This window comes from Ranitomeya imitator, chromosome 2 (assembly GCF_032444005.1).
Source record: "Ranitomeya imitator isolate aRanImi1 chromosome 2, aRanImi1.pri, whole genome shotgun sequence".
In the NCBI taxonomy this organism is placed as follows: domain Eukaryota; kingdom Metazoa; phylum Chordata; class Amphibia; order Anura; family Dendrobatidae; genus Ranitomeya; species Ranitomeya imitator.
The window spans coordinates 186388831-186407729 of NC_091283.1; the positions used below are offsets into that span (position 1 = coordinate 186388831).

The following is an 18899-nucleotide window of genomic DNA, read 5'->3' on the forward strand; positions in this document are numbered from 1 at the left end:
AGCACATTACACACACGGCTCTGCAGCACATTACACACACGGCTCTGCAGCACATTACACACACGGCTCTGCAGCACATTACACACACGGCTCTGCAGCACATTACACACACGGCTCTGCAGCACATTACACACACGGCTCTGCAGCACATTACACACACGGCTCTGCAGCACATTACACACACGGCTCTGCAGCACATTAGACACACGGCTCTGCAGCACATTAGACACACGGCTCTGCAGCACATTACACACACGGCTCTGCAGCACATTACACACACGGCTCTGCAGCACATTACACACACGGCTCTGCAGCACATTACACACACGGCTCTGCAGCACATTACACACACGGCTCTGCAGCACATTACACACACGGCTCTGCTGCACATTACACACACGGCTCTGCAGCACATTACACACACGGCTCTGCTGCACATTACACACACGGCTCTGCAGCACATTACACACACGGCTCTGCAGCACATTAGACACACGGCTCTGCAGCACATTACACACACGGCTCTGCAGCACATTAGACACACGGCTCTGCAGCACATTAGACACACGGCTCTGCAGCACATTACACACACGGCTCTGCAGCACATTACACACACGGCTCTGCAGCACATTACACACACGGCTCTGCAGCACATTACACACACGGCTCTGCAGCACATTACACACACGGCTCTGCTGCACATTACACACACGGCTCTGCAGCACATTACACACACGGCTCTGCAGCACATTACACACACGGCTCTTCTGCACATTACACACACGGCTCTGCAGCACATTACACACACGGCTCTGCAGCACATTACACACACGGCTCTTCTGCACATTACACACACGGCTCTGCAGCACATTACACACACGGCTCTGCAGCACATTACACACACGGCTCTGCAGCACATTACACACACGGCTCTGCAGCACATTACACACACGGCTCTGCAGCACATTACACACACGGCTCTGCAGCACATTACACACACGGCTCTGCTGCACATTACACACACGGCTCTGCAGCACATTACACACACGGCTCTGCAGCACATTACACACACGGCTCTGCAACACATTACACACACGGCTCTGCAGCACATTACACACACGGCTCTGCAGCACATTACACACACGGCTCTGCTGCACATTACACACACGGCTCTGCAGCACATTACACACACGGCTCTGCTGCACATTACACACACGGCTCTGCAGCACATTACACACACGGCTCTGCTGCACATTACACACACGGCTCTGCAGCACATTACACACACGGCTCTGCTGCACATTACACACACGGCTCTGCAGCACATTACACACACGGCTCTGCAGCACATTACACACACGGCTCTTCTGCACATTACACACACGGCTCTGCAGCACATTACACACACGGCTCTGCAGCACATTACACACACGGCTCTTCTGCACATTACACACACGGCTCTGCAGCACATTACACACACGGCTCTGCAGCACATTACACACACGGCTCTGCAGCACATTACACACACGGCTCTGCAGCACATTACACACACGGCTCTGCTGCACATTACACACACGGCTCTGCAGCACATTACACACACGGCTCTGCTGCACATTACACACACGGCTCTTCTGCACATTACACACACGGCTCTGCAGCACATTACACACACGGCTCTGCAGCACATTACACACACGGCTCTGCAGCACATTACACACACGGCTCTGCAGCACATTACACACACGGCTCTGCAGCACATTACACACACGGCTCTGCAGCACATTACACACACGGCTCTGCAGCACATTACACACACGGCTCTGCAGCACATTACACACACGGCTCTGCTGCACATTACACACACGGCTCTGCTGCACATTACACACACGGCTCTGCAGCACATTACACACACGGCTCTGCAGCACATTACACACACGGCTCTGCAGCACATTACACACAGCTCTGCTGCAGCACATTACTCACACACGGCTCTTCTGCAGCACATTACTCACACACGGCTCTGCTGCACATTACACACACGGCTCTGCTGCAGCACATTACACACACGGCTCCTCCCAGTCATGTGACTGATCACATGACCGTGACGTCAGCACAGGTCCTTTCTTTCCCCCAGTGTGTGTATCGCTGCTCTGTGGCTTCCGTGGTCGCGGTGACCGGGCCGCTCCTGTACGTCAGGTACCTGGACATCGCCCTCCTCCCCTGCCGGCAGCCTGCCCGGGCTCTACCGCACTGCATGCTGGGACTTGTAGTTTCTCCTCATGATACAAGCCGTTATGTGACCTTCCCTCAGTACAGGGTGAGTGCGGCCTCTGTCCTCCCGGGGACGGAGCTGCTCCTCTCTCCGGCGCCCCCGGTGTTCGCGGCTTTGTTCTCCCGTCGCTCTTCTCCCTCCGTCCTTCTTCCTCTCTTCTACCATCCACTGGTTGTTTTTCCTTCGTTCCCTTGTGGGATCATTTTTCTTATATTTTTCTAGTTTGGAGGCGACAAAACCAAAATGTGATTTTATTTTTAATTTTATTTACATTTTTAGAGAATAAGTGATCTGACGTCTGATACAGGAAAGAAATCTATCTTGGTACCGTGTTAGGCTATGTGCACACATTGCGGTTTTTACCGCGGAACCGCCGCGATTTTGATGCTGCGGGTCCGCAGCAGTTTCCATAGCGTTTACAGTAACCTGTAAACCTTATGGAAACCGCAAACCGCTGTGCACATGCTGCGGGAAAAACCGCGCGGGAACGCAGCCGTTTACAACCCGCAGCCGTTTACAACCCGCAGCCGTTTACAACCCGCAGAAGGTCACTTCTTTGTGCACACATAGAAATGCATTGATCCGCTTACTTCCCGCATGGGGCTGTGCCCACCATGCGGGAAGTAATGCGGATAATGTGCGGGTGGTACCCGGGGTGGAGGAGAGGAGACTCTCCTCCAGGCCCCGGGAACCATATTTGTGGTAAAAAAAAGAATTAAAATAAAAAATAATGATATACTCACCTCTGAAGTCTCAGCGCTGCACGCGGCCGTCCGGTCGCAGGGTTGCTATGCGACCAGGACCTGCGGTGACGTCACGAAGGTCCTTCTCGCACAGCATCTTTGGAACCGGACCGCCGCCTGCAGCGTCGAGGAGATCGGGACGTCAGAGGGTGAGTATATCATGATTTTATTATTTTTAACATTACTATTGATGCTGCATATTGCTGCATATGCAGCATCAATAGTAGAGGTAAAATCCCGCAGCGGAACTCGCCGGACAAACCGCGATAAATCTGCAGGGATAACCGCAGCGGGTTTGCCCTGCAGATTTATCAAATCCACTGCGGGAGAACCCGCAGGGACCCGACGCAACGTGTGAACATGGCCTTAGCCAGTAGATAGAATTAGTTGAGAATTTGTATTAGTCTATGCATGACGCAGAGACCTGAGTAGTCTCGAAAGCTCGCAATTTGTTACAATCTTTTCAGTTCGCCATTAAAAGGTATCAACCACTGAGGACTCTCAATTCTAAATATTTTTCTGACGACTGATATATTTATATTATCGTTTTTACCTGGGTTTTTTTTCTTCATATTTTTCCACTTTTTTTTTTCGACCTCTTGGACCTGTGGCCACTTGTATAATGCTCTGTAATAGAGCCATAACATTAAAACCACCCAATATTGCGTCTCTCTGCGGAGGCCTGGAATCTGCTTGGCTGTGACCGGCCCGGGGGATCCTCAGTGCGGCCTCCGAGGGCCCGGGGGATCCTCTGATGGCTCGGGGGATCCTCAGTGCGCTGCACGGTTCGGCCTCCGAGGGTCCGGGGGATCCTCTGATGGCTCGGGGGATCCTCAGTGCGCTGCACGGTTCGGCCTCCGAGGGCCCGGGGGATCCTCAGTGCAGCCTCCGAGGGCCCGAGGATCCTCAGTGTGCTGCTCGGTGCGGCCTCCGAGGGCCCGGGGGATCCTCAGTGCAGCCTCCGAGGGCCCGGGGGATCCTCAGTGTGCTGCTCGGTGCGGCCTTCGAGGGCTCGGGGGATCCTCAGTGCGCTGCTCGGTGAGGCCTCTGATGGCCTGGGGGATCCTCAGTGCGCTGCACGGTTCGGCCTCCGAGGGCCCGGGGGATCCTCAGTGCAGCCTCCGAGGGCCCGAGGATCCTCAGTGTGCTGCTCGGTGCGGCCTCCGAGGGCCCGGGGGATCCTCAGTGCAGCCTCCGAGGGCCCGGGGGATCCTCAGTGTGCTGCTCGGTGCGGCCTTCGAGGGCTCGGGGGATCCTCAGTGCGCTGCTCGGTGCGGCCTTCGAGGGCTCGGGGGATCCTCAGTGCGCTGCTCGGTGAGGCCTCTGATGGCCTGGGGGATCCTCAGTGCGCTGCACGGTTCGGCCTCCGAGGGCCCGGGGGATCCTCAGTGCGCTGCTCGGTGCGGCCTCCGAGGGCCAGGGGGATCCTCAGTGCGCTGCACGGTTCGGCCTCCGAGGGCCCGGGGGATCCTCAGTGCGCTGCTCGGTGCGGCCTCTGATGGCCTGGGGGATCCTCAGTGCGCTGCACGGTTCGGCCTTCGAGGGCTCGGGGGATCCTCAGTGCGCTGCTCGGTGCGGCCTCTGATGGCCTGGGGGATCCTCAGTGCGCTGCACGGTTCGGCCTTCGAGGGCTCGGGGGATCCTCAGTGCGCTGCTCGGTGCGGCCTCTGATGGCCTGGGGGATCCTCAGTGCGCTGCTCGGTGCGGCCTCTGATGGCCTGGGGGATCCTCAGTGCGCTGCACGGTTCGGCCTCCGAGGGCCCGGGGGATCCTCAGTGCGCTGCACGGTTCGGCCTCCGAGGGCCAGGGGGATCCTCAGTGCGCTGCACGGTTCGGCCTCCGAGGGCCCGGGGGATCCTCAGTGCGCTGCTCGGTGCGGCCTTTGAGGGCTCGGGGGATCCTCAGTGCGCTGCTCGGTGCGGCCTCTGATGGCCTGGGGGATCCTCAGTGCGCTGCACGGTTCGGCCTTCGAGGGCTCGGGGGATCCTCAGTGCGCTGCTCGGTGCGGCCTCTGATGGCCTGGGGGATCCTCAGTGCGCTGCACGGTTCGGCCTCCGAGGGCCCGGGGGATCCTCAGTGCGCTGCACGGTTCGGCCTCCGAGGGCCCGGGGGATCCTCAGTGCGCTGCTCGGTGCGGCCTCCGAGGGCCAGGGGGATCCTCAGTGCGCTGCTCGGTGCGGCCTCCGAGGGCCAGGGGGATCCTCAGTGCGCTGCACGGTTCGGCCTCCGAGGGCCCGGGGGATCCTCAGTGCGCTGCTCGGTGCGGCCTCCGAGGGCCAGGGGGATCCTCAGTGCGCTGCTCGGTGCGGCCTCCGAGGGCCAGGGGGATCCTCAGTGCGCTGCACGGTTCGGCCTCCGAGGGCCCGGGGGATCCTCAGTGCGCTGCTCGGTGCGGCCTCTGATGGCTCGGGGGATCCTCAGTGCGCTGCTCGGTGCGGCCTCTGATGGCTCGGGGGATCCTCAGTGCGCTGCTCGGTGCGGCCTCTGATGGCTCGGGGGATCCTCAGTGCACTGCTCGGTGCGGCCTCTGATGGCTCGGGGGATCCTCATTGCGCTGCTCGGTGCGGCCTTCGAGGGCTCGGGGGATCCTCAGTGCGCTGCTCGGTGCGGCCTCCGAGGGCCGCTTGTGTTTCTCTCCCTCTCACGATCATTGTCATTTGCTTCTGGCTGTTTTGTTAGTCTCTTGGTGTTTTTACTTTACTGACTTTTCTTTTTTCACGCTTGTTTCTAGCTGCAGACAGATGGCGTCGTCCAGCACAACTCTCCCTGATAAAGACAGAGCTGCCAAGACTCACTTCAGGATCATAAGATTCATCATGGAGGCTGGTGAGCAGCGCCCCTAGTGGTGGCTTACAGTGTGTGCGGACCTGTTAGTGATATGGTGGCTGTGACTGTGAGGGGGTGTTGTAGTTGTCACTCCCTGATGATGGGAGGGTTGAGTTGGTGGGTGTGTCGGAGGCTCGGGCACAGGGTAAAATGGGGCCACAGACAGCCCAGGCACAAGGGGGAAAAGAGGGCTGTAGGGGGAAAATAATTTGGGCTGCGGGTGGATAAACGAGGGCCGTGGGTGGCCCAGCTGAAGTGGGATAAAAGAGGGCCCACGGGTGCAGGGGAGTGGCTGTAGTGGCACAACTAACAGTAATGGGTTGCTCTGACAGTGAGTTTGGGGTCAGTTGCTGGTGGGGGGTTGTTGTGCCCTTTTGGGTAAGATGAGACAGCAGAGACCATCTTTGGTGGATGGAATGAGAGGAGAGTTGTCACAGCTGCTCGTACATTGAGGCGTTGTGTGTGTATATAGTGTGAGTGTGTATATTACACCTCCCTGTTGTCCAAGTGTTGGCTGAACATAATTTGCATCCCAGCAATGGAGTCCTTATGTGAGCGGGGACCATTCTTTGGTTCTATCATCACTTCCTCATCAGGAGGAGGTGATCAGAGGTGATGGGATGTGACCCCTCGTCCAGCGTTGCCCCAACCACTGACATCTTTTGCAGGGGTGAAGCTCGGGATGCATTCTATCCCCACCGCTACAGCTTGCACTGTGTACCACAAGTTCTTCCATGAGACCTCATTGGATGCCTATGACCCGTACCTAGTTGCCATGTCTGCCATCTACCTGGCTGGGAAGGTAGAGGAACAACATCTCAGAACAAGGGACATCATTAATGTGTGCCACAGGTAAGAAGCCCCTTTAAGATCTGTGTTCTTATAACCTATCAGAATTTTTTCCCCCTTTTAATTCTCAGTTTACTCCTTGTACTGGCATAAAAGGAGCGGGTGAGATCAGAGGGCACTTGGTGCTCCTTGTGCCCTATGATGGGCTGGTAGATATGGAGAGTGCACTGTCTGATGTGTTGTCTCTTTTTTTTTTTTTTCACAGGTATCTGAATCCAGGCAGTGACCCCCTTGAGGTTGACGCCAAGTTCTGGGAGCTGCGGGACAGCATTGTGCAGTGCGAATTACTGATGCTCCGACTCCTACACTTCCGCGTCTCCTTCACTCATCCGCACAAGGTGAGTGACAAGTAATAAAACCTGTGTGCTCTTTTCTTTTTACCGGTCAGAGCAGCTGTTGGTGCTACAGAGCTGCTGTTCCCACCATATTTGGGCTGGATTCACAGTCCCAACTGCAGACTGGCTGCATGTTCTCCTGACCTGAACTTAAATGCCTGATATATCCCTATGAGGCTGTAGATGACCCACGGCCGGTCAGGAAATAACAGTCCGTACTCGTACCGTCAATGTTGGACGTATGATGGCATGCTTAGTCCAAGAGTCGTTTGGGACATCTACATGATGGCACACTGCATGATACTATGGTTAACAATGTCAATTGTTGCCTTCTTTAAGGACATAGCACTGGTAAAGACTGTTGTGTACTCCTAAGTCCTGGAGTTTTACCATCCACCTTTTGTATGTCTTTTTTCCTTGCAGTATTTGCTGCATTATCTGGTGTCTTTAAAGAACTGGATGAACCGGCACAGCTGGGAGCGCACGCCTATTGCCACCGCATCCTGGGCCCTTCTCAGGGACAGCTACCACGGGGACATCTGCCTCCGCTACCAGGCGCAACACATAGCTGTGGCAGTGTTATACTTTGCTCTGCAGTGCTATGGAGTGGACGTACCAGGCAACGAGAGCGCAGAAACTGAATGGTGGAAGGTGAGGACGCTGTAGGTGCCAGGCTTTAATAGGAAGCATTGGTGGTACCAACAGCACATGGCGCACCAAAAACTGTTACCAGCTGGCGCACCAAAAACTGTTACCAGCTACCGCTCCATTTGTACAGGTGACATGGGCCTCTCATTTTTGTGAATGGTGGGAGACTTAATAATGTGTTTGAAACACTGTCTTGGGATGAGGTGACACCATGTCTTCTCTATGCTCTGATCCCCATGACGTGTGTTTGTGTGGCCATAGACTAGATCGTCTAAGGGATCAGGGAGGGAAGAAGCCACCAGGGACCGGCCACGGACTAGTCATCACAGGCATTTTGCCCCCAGCCAGCTTTTCTATGTACGCTCTCTGAAAGCCACAACGTATCGGAGTAAAACCTGATGCCCGGCTGCAGTAAGCCAGTGTCTGCTGCTGCCTGCGGTTGGGACGCTGCGTACATCGGCTGGCAGGTTCCCTTTATGTTGGGTTCTGTAGATAGAGCTGCCTATACATCACCCACAGGGACGCTTCTCCAGAATCACAAATGGCTGACTTGTCCAGTTGCACTTCCCCAACCTATAAAAGTTAAATGCTCGCATGATGACGACCATTACACCGCCATACAAAATGGAGCGAGTCCAGTATAATTTGATGAAACGTAAAGGGATTGTCCATTTTGGATACTCACTGCTTGTCAGAAGAGTCCTATAAGAATAATAACGAGTTGTCTCACTTCTAGGAACGATAGCAAATCTTTGTATCTGCTCCCCGCTCCAAGTAAATTATGGAGGTCTTAAAGGGAAATTGGTTGTATAAAGCAGGCCGCCACATGAACTTTAGCTTAAACCTGACCCTTCCCGTGCCCAAAATAACAAAACACCCTGTCCCTTGACTATAATACAGTTTTTTTTTTTTTTTTTCTGTTGGTGCTCCCACTCCCCCTCAATCAGTCTTGTTAATTTTTCACGCCTAAAATGCAAATTATCGAATATATGGACTTGCGGACGGTCTTCAAATCCCTATGTTAAAGGGGCGTGAACCTGAGCCACGCTGTTGCTGATTATGTGAGACCGGCTGAGGCAGTGCGACCTCACGACTCCATCTCCTGAGGTCACGCTTCTGACACCACCAGCCAAAGCCGAGGGGAATCGGAAGCTTCGGTCGTATGGTGGAAGTGTCACTTTTTTGTCCTTAGTGTATGCAAAGCTAGATATAAAGATGACCTAGATGCAGAGCGATCAATGGAATCTTAAAGAAGTCCTCCATTTCTTTGTTTCATCCCTGCACCCCTACCTGATCACACTTTGCTTTTCTTATATACAGTGTACTTACTTCCATGCACTTCAAACCCTTTTTTTTTTTTTTTTCAATCCAACTTCATATTGATTTTCACTCTGCTTCTATCTCTCTTATGCTCTGCTATCAATCCCAGGTTGTATCAGTACAACATCCCATGACCACCAAGAGCCAGTCCCACCTCTCTGCACAGTGATTAATCTTCCTTTTATCTTTTCCTAAATAATTTGTTAGTCTATCAGTACATAGTCAGAGAGGCTGTTCCATGACCTCCTATATTATAGCTGCATGACAGGAGCTGTGTAGTCATCATCGTTACCTTGGATAGTAGCTTATATTCCCTTACTGTGGAGAACTTCAGTGGTACAGTCCGTGCAGTTGCATCACACAGGACATTATGGTGACCCCCTTCACAGAATATAAATGGGGTCACCATGTCATCACATGTCCTAACTGAAGAGGCGTATATGCTGAATTTCCACATAGAAACGAACAGCCACAAAACTAGCTGAATTTTGTATATATAATATATAGGGCATTGTGACAGAATAGAGTAAAAAAAAAAAATCCGGATTTCTACCCTAAACGCCTGAAATTGCTTTTTTTTTTCCCTCCGTCCCGTCTCTTAGGTGTTTAGTGAAGACCTTACCAGGGAGACCATAAGCTGCATAATATCTGAGCTGATCCACGTATATACCATGGATACGGAGATACCCTGACCTCTGAGGTTTGTTTTCTTACCATTTGATCTAATGGGACCTGAAGACCCGAACAAACTCTGTTCTGTAAAGGGATCTTCCTGACCACAGATGCTAGGTGTGGCTTTAATCCCCAGATTTCCAATATGGCTGCTGCGACCACGTTCTTCGGGTAGCCGTTTCCAGACGGATGACAAAGAAGACATTGCAGCCCTGCGTTGCTGCTTTACAGTTGGCGTCAGAGGGTCTCCATTTTCCCGCAGAGGCCGGATACGGGGGTTTTAGAAGCTATAAACGCAACCGGTCTGGCGCTACATGTCCTTGGATTATAATACTGTCTATCAGTAGAGACCCTTACATGGGACGTGAGACATTATAAAGAAGGGGTCATGCATATTGCGCCTTGTCGCCTTATGTCTGTCCATTTTGGGTTAATGATATCGTACCACCCCATGCCCTGCTCCGTACAGACGAGGGGTAGGACCCCCAGCATCACTGTCTGCGGATGGGCGTCTCTTCTTTATGGTTTGGCTAAAATCAGTTAAAGCGTCACCACCTCCGGTAGGTGGTAGTAGAGAGCCAGCTTTCGTTCTTCTCGAGGAGAGCACATTTGCATACCTTATTTCCCAAGGAGCATTGCCTGACTTATAAAAGTTTAATCAAGGAGTGACGTGGACCGTCCTGGAACATCGGACTTACCATTGTGTCATCAGGATGAAGCAGTGGCTGGATGCAGATTCTTGTATTTTCATACAATTGATATATGTGCATTCTTAATTAAAGGGGTGTTTTCATTCTCCAAAATCATGGCCTATTTCTAGGATTTTTCATCGGTTTCTGATAGAAGGATGGGATTTACTATGGCAGCCGGGGGTTTGTTGAAGAACCCAATGTCTGCCGTTATAGAGCCTGTGTCTAGCGTTCATAGGCGATGGTTTTTCCTAACACTGAAATATTTACAAAGTACAAACAATCATAGGTTCTGGTTCTCCCGAGGGGACTAAGAAATACACTTTAAATATATATATACAGCTCTAATAAAAATTAAGAGCTCACTGCAAAATGTTGAGTTTCTCGGATTTTTCTCTTTATATGTATATTTTTGAGTAAAATGTAAATTGTTCTTTTACTCTATAAAGTTCTGACGACATGTCACCGAATTTCCAAACAATAATATTTTTTTTTCTGACAAAGAAAAATGGTCAAAATTAAAAAAACAAAAACAAAAAAAAAACCCAGTGCTTTCAGACCTCAAATAATACAAAGAAAACAAATTAATAATCATTTAGAAACAACAATACTAATGTTTTAACTCGGGAATAGTTCAGAAATCAATATTTTGTGGAATAACCATGATTTTTAATCACAGCTTTCATGCATCTTGGCATGCTTTCCACCAGTCTTTCACACTGTTTCTGGCGCGAAAATGTAAGCAGTTCTTCTTTGTTTGATGGCTTGTGACTAGTGTTGAGTGATACCGTCCGATACTTGAAAGTATCGGATAGTATCGGCCGATACCCGAAAAATATCGGATATCGCCGATACCGATATCCGATACCAATACAAGTCAATGGGACACCAAGTATCGGAAGGTATCCTGATGGTTCCCAGGGTCTGAAGGAGAGGAAATAAAAAATATTGATATATTCACCTCTCCGGCGGCCCCTGGACATCACGCTGGTAACCGGCAGGCTTCTTTGTTTAAAATTAGCGCGTGTAGGACCTGCGAATGACGTCGCGGCTTCTGATTGGTCGCGTGCCGCTCATGTGACCGCCACGCGACCAATCAGAAGCCGTGATGTCATTCGCAGGTCCTAAATTCCTAGAATTAGGAGTTTAGTGAATGAGAATGACGTCGCGGCTTCTGATTGGTCGCGTGGCGGTCACATGAGCGGCACGCGACCAATCAGAAGCCGCGACGTCATTCGCAGGTCCTAAACGCGCTCATTTTAAACAAAGAAGCCTGCCGGTTACCAGCGTGATGTCCAGGGGCCGCCGGAGAGGTGAATATATCAATATTTTTTATTTTAATTCTTTATTTTACACATCCCTATGGATCCGATACCACAAAAGTATCGGAATTCCGATACCGCAAGTATCGGCCGATACCCGATACTTGCGGTATCGGAATGCTCAACACTACTTGTGACTATCCATCATCCTCCTGATTACATTCCAGAAGTTTTTCAATGGGGTTCAGGTCTGGAGATTGGGCTGCCCATGACAGGGCTTTGATGTGGTGATCTCTTATTTTTTGCCAGAGCTGTATATTTAAAAAAAAACTGAATCCCCTCCCTTTTACCCCAGCAAAAATAGAAATAAAAAAATACACTCGTGATATCGCTGTGTCCATAAAAGTCCGACCTAGCAAAATCTAAACTTTAAATAACCCATTCAGTAAACAGGACTTTTTGGTTACCACTAAGAAGCAAAAAAAAATGCAGAAAATGCAGTAAAAAGCAATCAAAATGTCATATCTACCGCAAAATCTGCTCCCGATATCACACCGACCTTTTTAGAAAACACCAGTGATTGTCTTACCGCTGTCTCTAACATCATGTCCTCCCTCTATCTGAAACTAAACCTGTCAAAAACTGAACTCCTCGTGTTCTCTCCCTCTACTAACCTACCTTTGCCTGACATTGCCATCTCCGTGTGCGGTTCCACCATTACTCCAAAGCAACATGCCCGCTGCCTTGGGGTCATCCTTGATTCTGACCTTTCATTCACCCCCTACATCCGATCACTGGCTCGCTCTTCTTACCTGCATCTCAAAAACATTTCTAGAATTCGCCCTTTTCTTAATTTCGACTCTGCAAAAACTCTGACTGTTTCACTTATTCATTCTCGTCTGGACTATTGTAACTCTCTACTAATCGGTCTCCCTCTTGCAAAACTCTCCCCGCTCCAATCTGTCCTGAATGCTGCAGCCAGGATCATATTCCTCACCAACCGTTACACCGATGCCTCTACCCTGTGCCAGTCATTACACTGGCTACCCATCCACTCCAGAATCCAGTACAAAACTACTACCCTCATCCACAAAGCACTCCATGGCTCAGCACCACCCTACATCTCCTCCCTGGTATCAGTCTACCACCCTACCCGTGCCCTCCGCTCCGCTAATGACCTCAGGTTAGCATCCTCAATAATCAGAACCTCCCACTCCCGTCTCCAAGACTTTACACGTGCTGCGCCGATTCTTTGGAATGCACTACCTAGGTTAATACGATTAATCCCCAATCCCCACAGTTTTAAGCGTGCCCTAAAAACTCATTTGTTCAGACTGGCCTACCGCCTCAATGCATTAACCTAACGATCCCTGTGTGGCCTATTTATAATAAAAAAAAAAAAAAAAAAGGTTCCTCGCATCATGTTCTCATACACTTTATGCAGTATTAGCCCTCTGTGTCTGTACTGCTACATACTTAGGCAGGTAACTGGTTCATGCAGCTTTACATGAACACCTGAGCCTTCCACTATAGCTGGTCCGAATAACTAAAGCAATTGTTACCATCCACCTCTCGTGTCTCCCCTTTTCCCCATAGTTTGTAAGCTTGCGAGCAGGGCCCTCACTCCTCCTGGTATCTGTTTTGAACTGTATTTCTGTTATGCTGTAATGTCTATTGTCTGTACAAGTCCCCTCTATAATTTGTAAAGCGCTGCGGAATATGTTGGCGCTATATAAATAAAATTATTATTATTATTATTATTATTATAAAATGGGATGAGTAAAAACCTCGGTTCACCAACAGGTGTGCCACTATTCTAGTTAGTGTTTTTCAGATGGTAAGGCAGTCCCATAGAGAATGAATGGAGCGGCCGCACACAGGGGCCCCACTGCTCCACTCTCATAGGTATCAATGAGGCCCTATGGACATAACCCCCTCCCCCGTAGCATCAGTGAGGCCAGGGGCATTACCCCCCCCCATGTAGCATCAGTGAGGCCAGGGGCATACCCCCCTTCTCCCATGTAGTATCAGTGAGGCCAGGGATATATATCCCCCCACCATGTAGCATGGGTGAGGCCAGGGATACATACCCCCCCATGTAGCATCAGTGAGGCCAGGGGCATACCCCTCTCTCCTCCATGTAGTATCAGTGAGGCCAGGGATATATACCCCCCACCATGTAGCATCTGTGAGGCTAGGGGCATACCCCTCTCCCCCCCCCCCCCATGTAGTATCAGTGAGGCCAGAGATATATACCCCCCACCATGTAGCATCAGTGAGGCCAGGGGCCTACCCCCCCCCCCCCACCATGTAGCATCAGGGAGGCCAGGGACACACTGCTCTCCCTGTAGCATCGGTGAGGCCAGGAGCACACCACTTAGAGTGGCATTGGTGAGGCCAGGGGCATACCGTCCCGTAGCAGTGGTCAGACCAGGGGCATACTTTCTAAATGTTAAGAAAACCAAGGAGTTGGTGGCCAACTATAGCAGGATTAAGTTGGAATGCTTACCGATCACTATTGCTGGTCAGGAGGTAGAGCAGGTGGAGAGTTACAAATATTTCGGGGTCCATTTGGATAGCAAACTGGACTGGAGATGCCACTCAGAGTTTGTCTACAAGAAGGGGATGAGCAGATTGTATTTCCTAAGGAAACTGAGGTCTTTTAATGTGTGCAGCAAAATGTTAGAAATGTTCTACCAATCTGTGGTGGCAAGTGCCATCTTTTTTGCAATCACGTGCTGGGGTAGTAGTGTGCGGGCCTCTGATGCTAATAAGCTGAATAAGATTATCAAGAAGGCAAGTTCTGCTGTCGGCTGTAATCTGGACTCTTTTGGGGAGGTAGTGGAGAAAAGAACTCTGAAAAAGTGTGTGGCAATTATGAACAATAATGCACATCCATTATATGAGCTATTCATGAGACAGAAGAGCACCTTCAGTAACCGGCTTATACTTCTGAGGTGTAAGAAGGAAAAATATAGGAAATCGTTTGTGCCAACTGCTATGGGAATGTACAACAATAACACTAGGGTTAAACCACCAAGGTGAATGTCTACTTATTTCTCTACATTTCAGTTCACTCGTTGTGTATGTCCTATTCTAATGTATAATGTTCTTCTGTCAACAAACTGTCATGTCAACTATGTAATTCCTTTATGATTTTTATGATTTAAGTTGTGCTGCTGTGATACCATAATTTCCCACGGGATCAATAAAGTGTATCGTATCGTATCGTATCCCCCCTGTAGCATTGGTGAGACCAGGGGCAACATACCCTCTGTAACATTAGACAACATGGCCACTATGGAAAGGACCTGTCAGCAGGGGGAGATGTCTGGACTGAGTCTCACTGCCCCTCTTTCATCAAGAATTTTAATATCCACGGTATCTGCGTCCTCCGCTCGGTCTCGGCCATTCTGCCCGTGTGACTGAGCTCGGAGTCTCGGTGCAGCCGGTGTATTACCATTACTACATTGTGGCTGCTGCACTCTGCCGGAATCCACATAATGCAGCGGGGGATCGGGGGCAAGAGAAATAAATATTTTCTTTACATGTAGATTGTGCTTTGAGTACCATCATTCTGTGGGGTCACCGTACTGTGTGTGGGGGCGCTGGGATCGTTATACTACGTAGGGGCAATATGGGGGTCTCATACTATAAGTGCATTATATCATGTGAGGCAAAACTATGGGGTCACCATGTTGTGTGAGAGGGCTACTGTAAGGGTTAATTAATGGGGGGGATTTTGGGTGACATTTCACTGTACGGAGCTAAGGAAGGGGTGACGAGTACGTGCCCCAATACATGTCCTTCTGCTCTAAGGTTTTGCGGTCTGCTCTTCTGTGACTGCACCCCTGTTCCCCTGACACTTTTTTTTATTGTGGTGGAGGTCTGTATACACAACTGCACCCAGCAATTGCTAAGTTCATACAACCCTTGAAAGACAATTTTTCAGAAGCATCCACTTTAACCCCTTCATGACCCAGCCTATTTTGACCTTAAAGACCTTGCCGTTTTTTGCAATTCTGACCAGTGTCCCTTTATGAGGTAATAACTCAGGAACGCTTCAACGGATCCTAGCGGTTCTGAGATTGTTTTTTCGTGACATATTGGGCTTCATGTTAGTGGTAAATTTAGGTCAATAAATTCTGCATTTATTTGTGATAAACACGGAAATTTGGCGAAAATTTTGAAAATTTCGCAATTTTCACATTTTGAATTTTTATTCTGTTAAACCAGAGAGATATGTGACACAAAATAGTTAATAAATAACATTTCCCACATGTTTACTTTACATCAGCACAATTTTGGAAACAAAATTTTTTTTTGTTAGGAAGTTATAAGGGTTAAAATTTGACCAGCGATTTGTCATTTTTACAACGAAATTTACAAAACCATTTTTTTTAGGGACCACCTCACATTTGAAGTCAGTTTGAGGGGTCTATATGGCTGAAAATACCCAAAAGTGACACCATTCTAAAAACTGCACCCCTCAAGGTACTCAAAACCACATTCAAGAAGTTTATTAACCCTTCAGGTGCTTCACAGCAGCAGAAGCAACATGGAAGGAAAAAATGAACATTTAACTTTTTAGTCACAAAAATTATCTTTTAGCAACAATTTTTTTATTTTCCCAATGGTAAAAGGAGAAACTGAACCACGAAAGTTGTTGTCCAATTTGTCCTGAGTACGCTGATACCTCATATGTGGGGGTAAACCACTGTTTGGGCGCACGGCAGGGCTTGGAAGGGAAGGAGCGCCATTTGACTTTTTGAATCAAAAATTGGCTCCACTCTTTAGCGGACACCATGTCACGTTTGGAGAGCCCCCGTGTGCCTAAAAATTGGAGCTCCCCCACAAATGACCCCATTTTGGAAACTAGACGCCCCAAGGAACTTATCTAGATGCATAGTGAGCACTTTGAACCCCCAGGTGCTTCACAAATTGATCCGTAAAAATGAAAAAGTACTTTTTTTTCACAAAAAAATTCTTTTAGCCTCAATTTTTTCATTTTCACATGGGCAACAGGATAAAATGGATCCTAAAATGTGTTGGGCAATTTCTCCTGAGTACACCAATACCTCACATGTGGGGGTAAACCACTGTTTGGGCACATGGTAAGGCTCGGAAGGGAAGGAGCGCCATTTGACTTTTTGAATGAAAAATTATTTCCATCGTTAGCGGACACCATGTCGCGTTTGGATAGCTCCTGTGTGCCTAAACATTGGCGCTCCCCCACAAGTGACCCCATTTTGGAAACTAGACCCCCCAAGGAACTTATTTAGATGCCTAGTGAGCACTTTAAACCCTCAGGTGCTTCACAAATTGATCTGTAAAAATGAAAAAGTACTTTTTTTTCACAAAAAAATTATTTTCGCCTCAATTTTTTCATTTTCACATGGGCAGTAGGATAAAATGGATCATAAAATTTGTTGGGCAATTTCTCCCGAGTACGCCGATACCTCATATGTGGGGGTAAACCACTGTTTGGGCACACGGCAGGGCTCGGAAGGGAAGGCGCGCCATTTGACTTTTTGAATGGAAAATTAGCTCCAATTGTTAGCGGACACCATGTCGCGTTTGGAGAGCCCCCTGTGTGCCTAAACATTGGAGCTCCCCCACAAGTGACCCCATTTTGGAAACTAGACCCCCCAAGGAACTTATCTAGATGCATATTGAGCACTTTACACCCCCAGGTGCTTCACAGAAGTTTATAACGCAGAGCCATGAAAATAAAAAATAATTTTTCTTTCCTCAAAAATGATTTTTTAGCCTGGAATTTCCTATTTTGCCAAGGATAATGGGAGAAATTGGACCCCAAATATTGTTGTCCAGTTTGTCCTGAGTACGCTGATACCCCATATGTGGGGGTAAACCACTGTTTGGGCGCACGGCAGGGCTCGGAAGGGATGGCACGCCATTTGGCTTTTTAAATGGAAAATTAGCTCCAATCATTAGCGGACACCATGTCACGTTTGGAGAGCCCCTGTGTGCTTAAACATTGGAGATCCCCCAGAAATGACACCATTTTGGAAACTAGACCCCCAAAGGAACTAATCTAGATGTGTGGTGAGGACTTTGAACCCCCAAGTGCTTCACAGAAGTTTATAACGCAGAGCCATGAAAATAAAAAAAAAAATTATTTTCTCAAAAATGATCTTTTAGCCTGCAATTTTTTATTTTCCCAAGGGTAACAGGAGAAATTTGACCCCAAAAGTTGTTGTCCAGTTTCTCCTGAGTACGCTGATACCCCATATGTGGGGGTAAATCACTGTTTGGGCACATGCCGGGGCTCGGAAGTGAAGTAGTGACGTTTTGAAATGCAGACTTTGATGGAATGCTCTGTGGGCGTCACGTTGCGTTTGCAGAGCCCCTGATGTGGCTTAACAGTAGAAACCCCCCACAAGTGACCCCATTTTGGAAACTAGACCCCCAAAGGAACTTATCTAGATGTGTGGTGAGCACTTTGAACCCCCAAGTGCTTCATAGAAGTTTATAATGCAGAGCCGTGAAAATAATAAATACGTTTTCTTTCCTCAAAAATAATTATTTAGCCCAGAATTTTTTAATTTTCCCAAGGGTAACAGGAGAAATTTGACCCCAAAAGTTGTTGTCCAGTTTCTCCTGAGTACGGTGATACCCCATATGTGGGGGTAAACTACTGTTTGGGCACATGCCGGGGCTTGGAATTGAAGTAGTGACGTTTTGAAATGCAGACTTTGATGGAATGCTCTGCGGGCGTCACGTTGCGTTTGCAGAGCCCCTGATGTGCCTAAACAGTAGAAACCCCCCACAAGTGACCCCATTTTGGAAACTAGACCCTGAAAGGAACTTATCTAGATGTGTGGTGAGCACTTTGAACCCCCAAGTGCTTCATAGAAGTTTATAATGCAGAGCCGTGAAAATAATAAATACGTTTTCTTTCCTCAAAAATAATTATTTAGCCCAGAATTTTTTATTTTCCCAAGGGTTACAGGAGAAATTGGACCCCAAAAGTTGTTGTCCAGTTTCTCCTGAGTACGCTGATACCCCATATGTGGGGGTAAACCACTGTTTGGGCACACGTCGGGGCTCAGAAGGGAAGTAGTGACTTTTGAAATGCAGACTTTGATGGAATGGTCTGCGGGTGTCACGTTGCGTTTGCAGAGCCCCTGGTGTGCCTAAACAGTAGAGACCCCCCACAAGTGACCCCATTTTAGAAACTAGACCCCCCAAGGAACTTATCTAGATATGTGGTGAGCACTTTGAACCCCCAAGTGCTTCACAGACGTTTACAACGCAGAGCC

At 49.1% G+C, this 18899-nt stretch overlaps 1 protein-coding gene across 2 annotated transcripts; it reads left to right on the forward strand.

Moving 5' to 3' along the window:
- Positions 1–2133: 2133 nt before the first annotated feature.
- On the forward strand, positions 2134–10868 carry CCNQ (cyclin Q). 2 transcript variants are annotated; one of them, XM_069748299.1, is made up of 7 exons: positions 2192–2317; positions 5747–5841; positions 6510–6693; positions 6896–7028; positions 7449–7676; positions 9596–9693; positions 9802–9933. In XM_069748299.1, the coding sequence occupies exons 2-6, from the start codon at positions 5757–5759 to the stop codon at positions 9683–9685; spliced, it is 720 nt and encodes a 239-aa protein (XP_069604400.1). In that variant the 5' UTR covers positions 2192–2317; positions 5747–5756; the 3' UTR covers positions 9686–9693; positions 9802–9933. The 2 variants fall into 2 exon arrangements, with proteins under 2 accessions (XP_069604399.1, XP_069604400.1); XM_069748298.1 differs by having other exon boundaries at positions 2134–2196; positions 9596–10868.
- The last annotated feature ends 8031 nt before the right edge of the window (positions 10869–18899 follow it).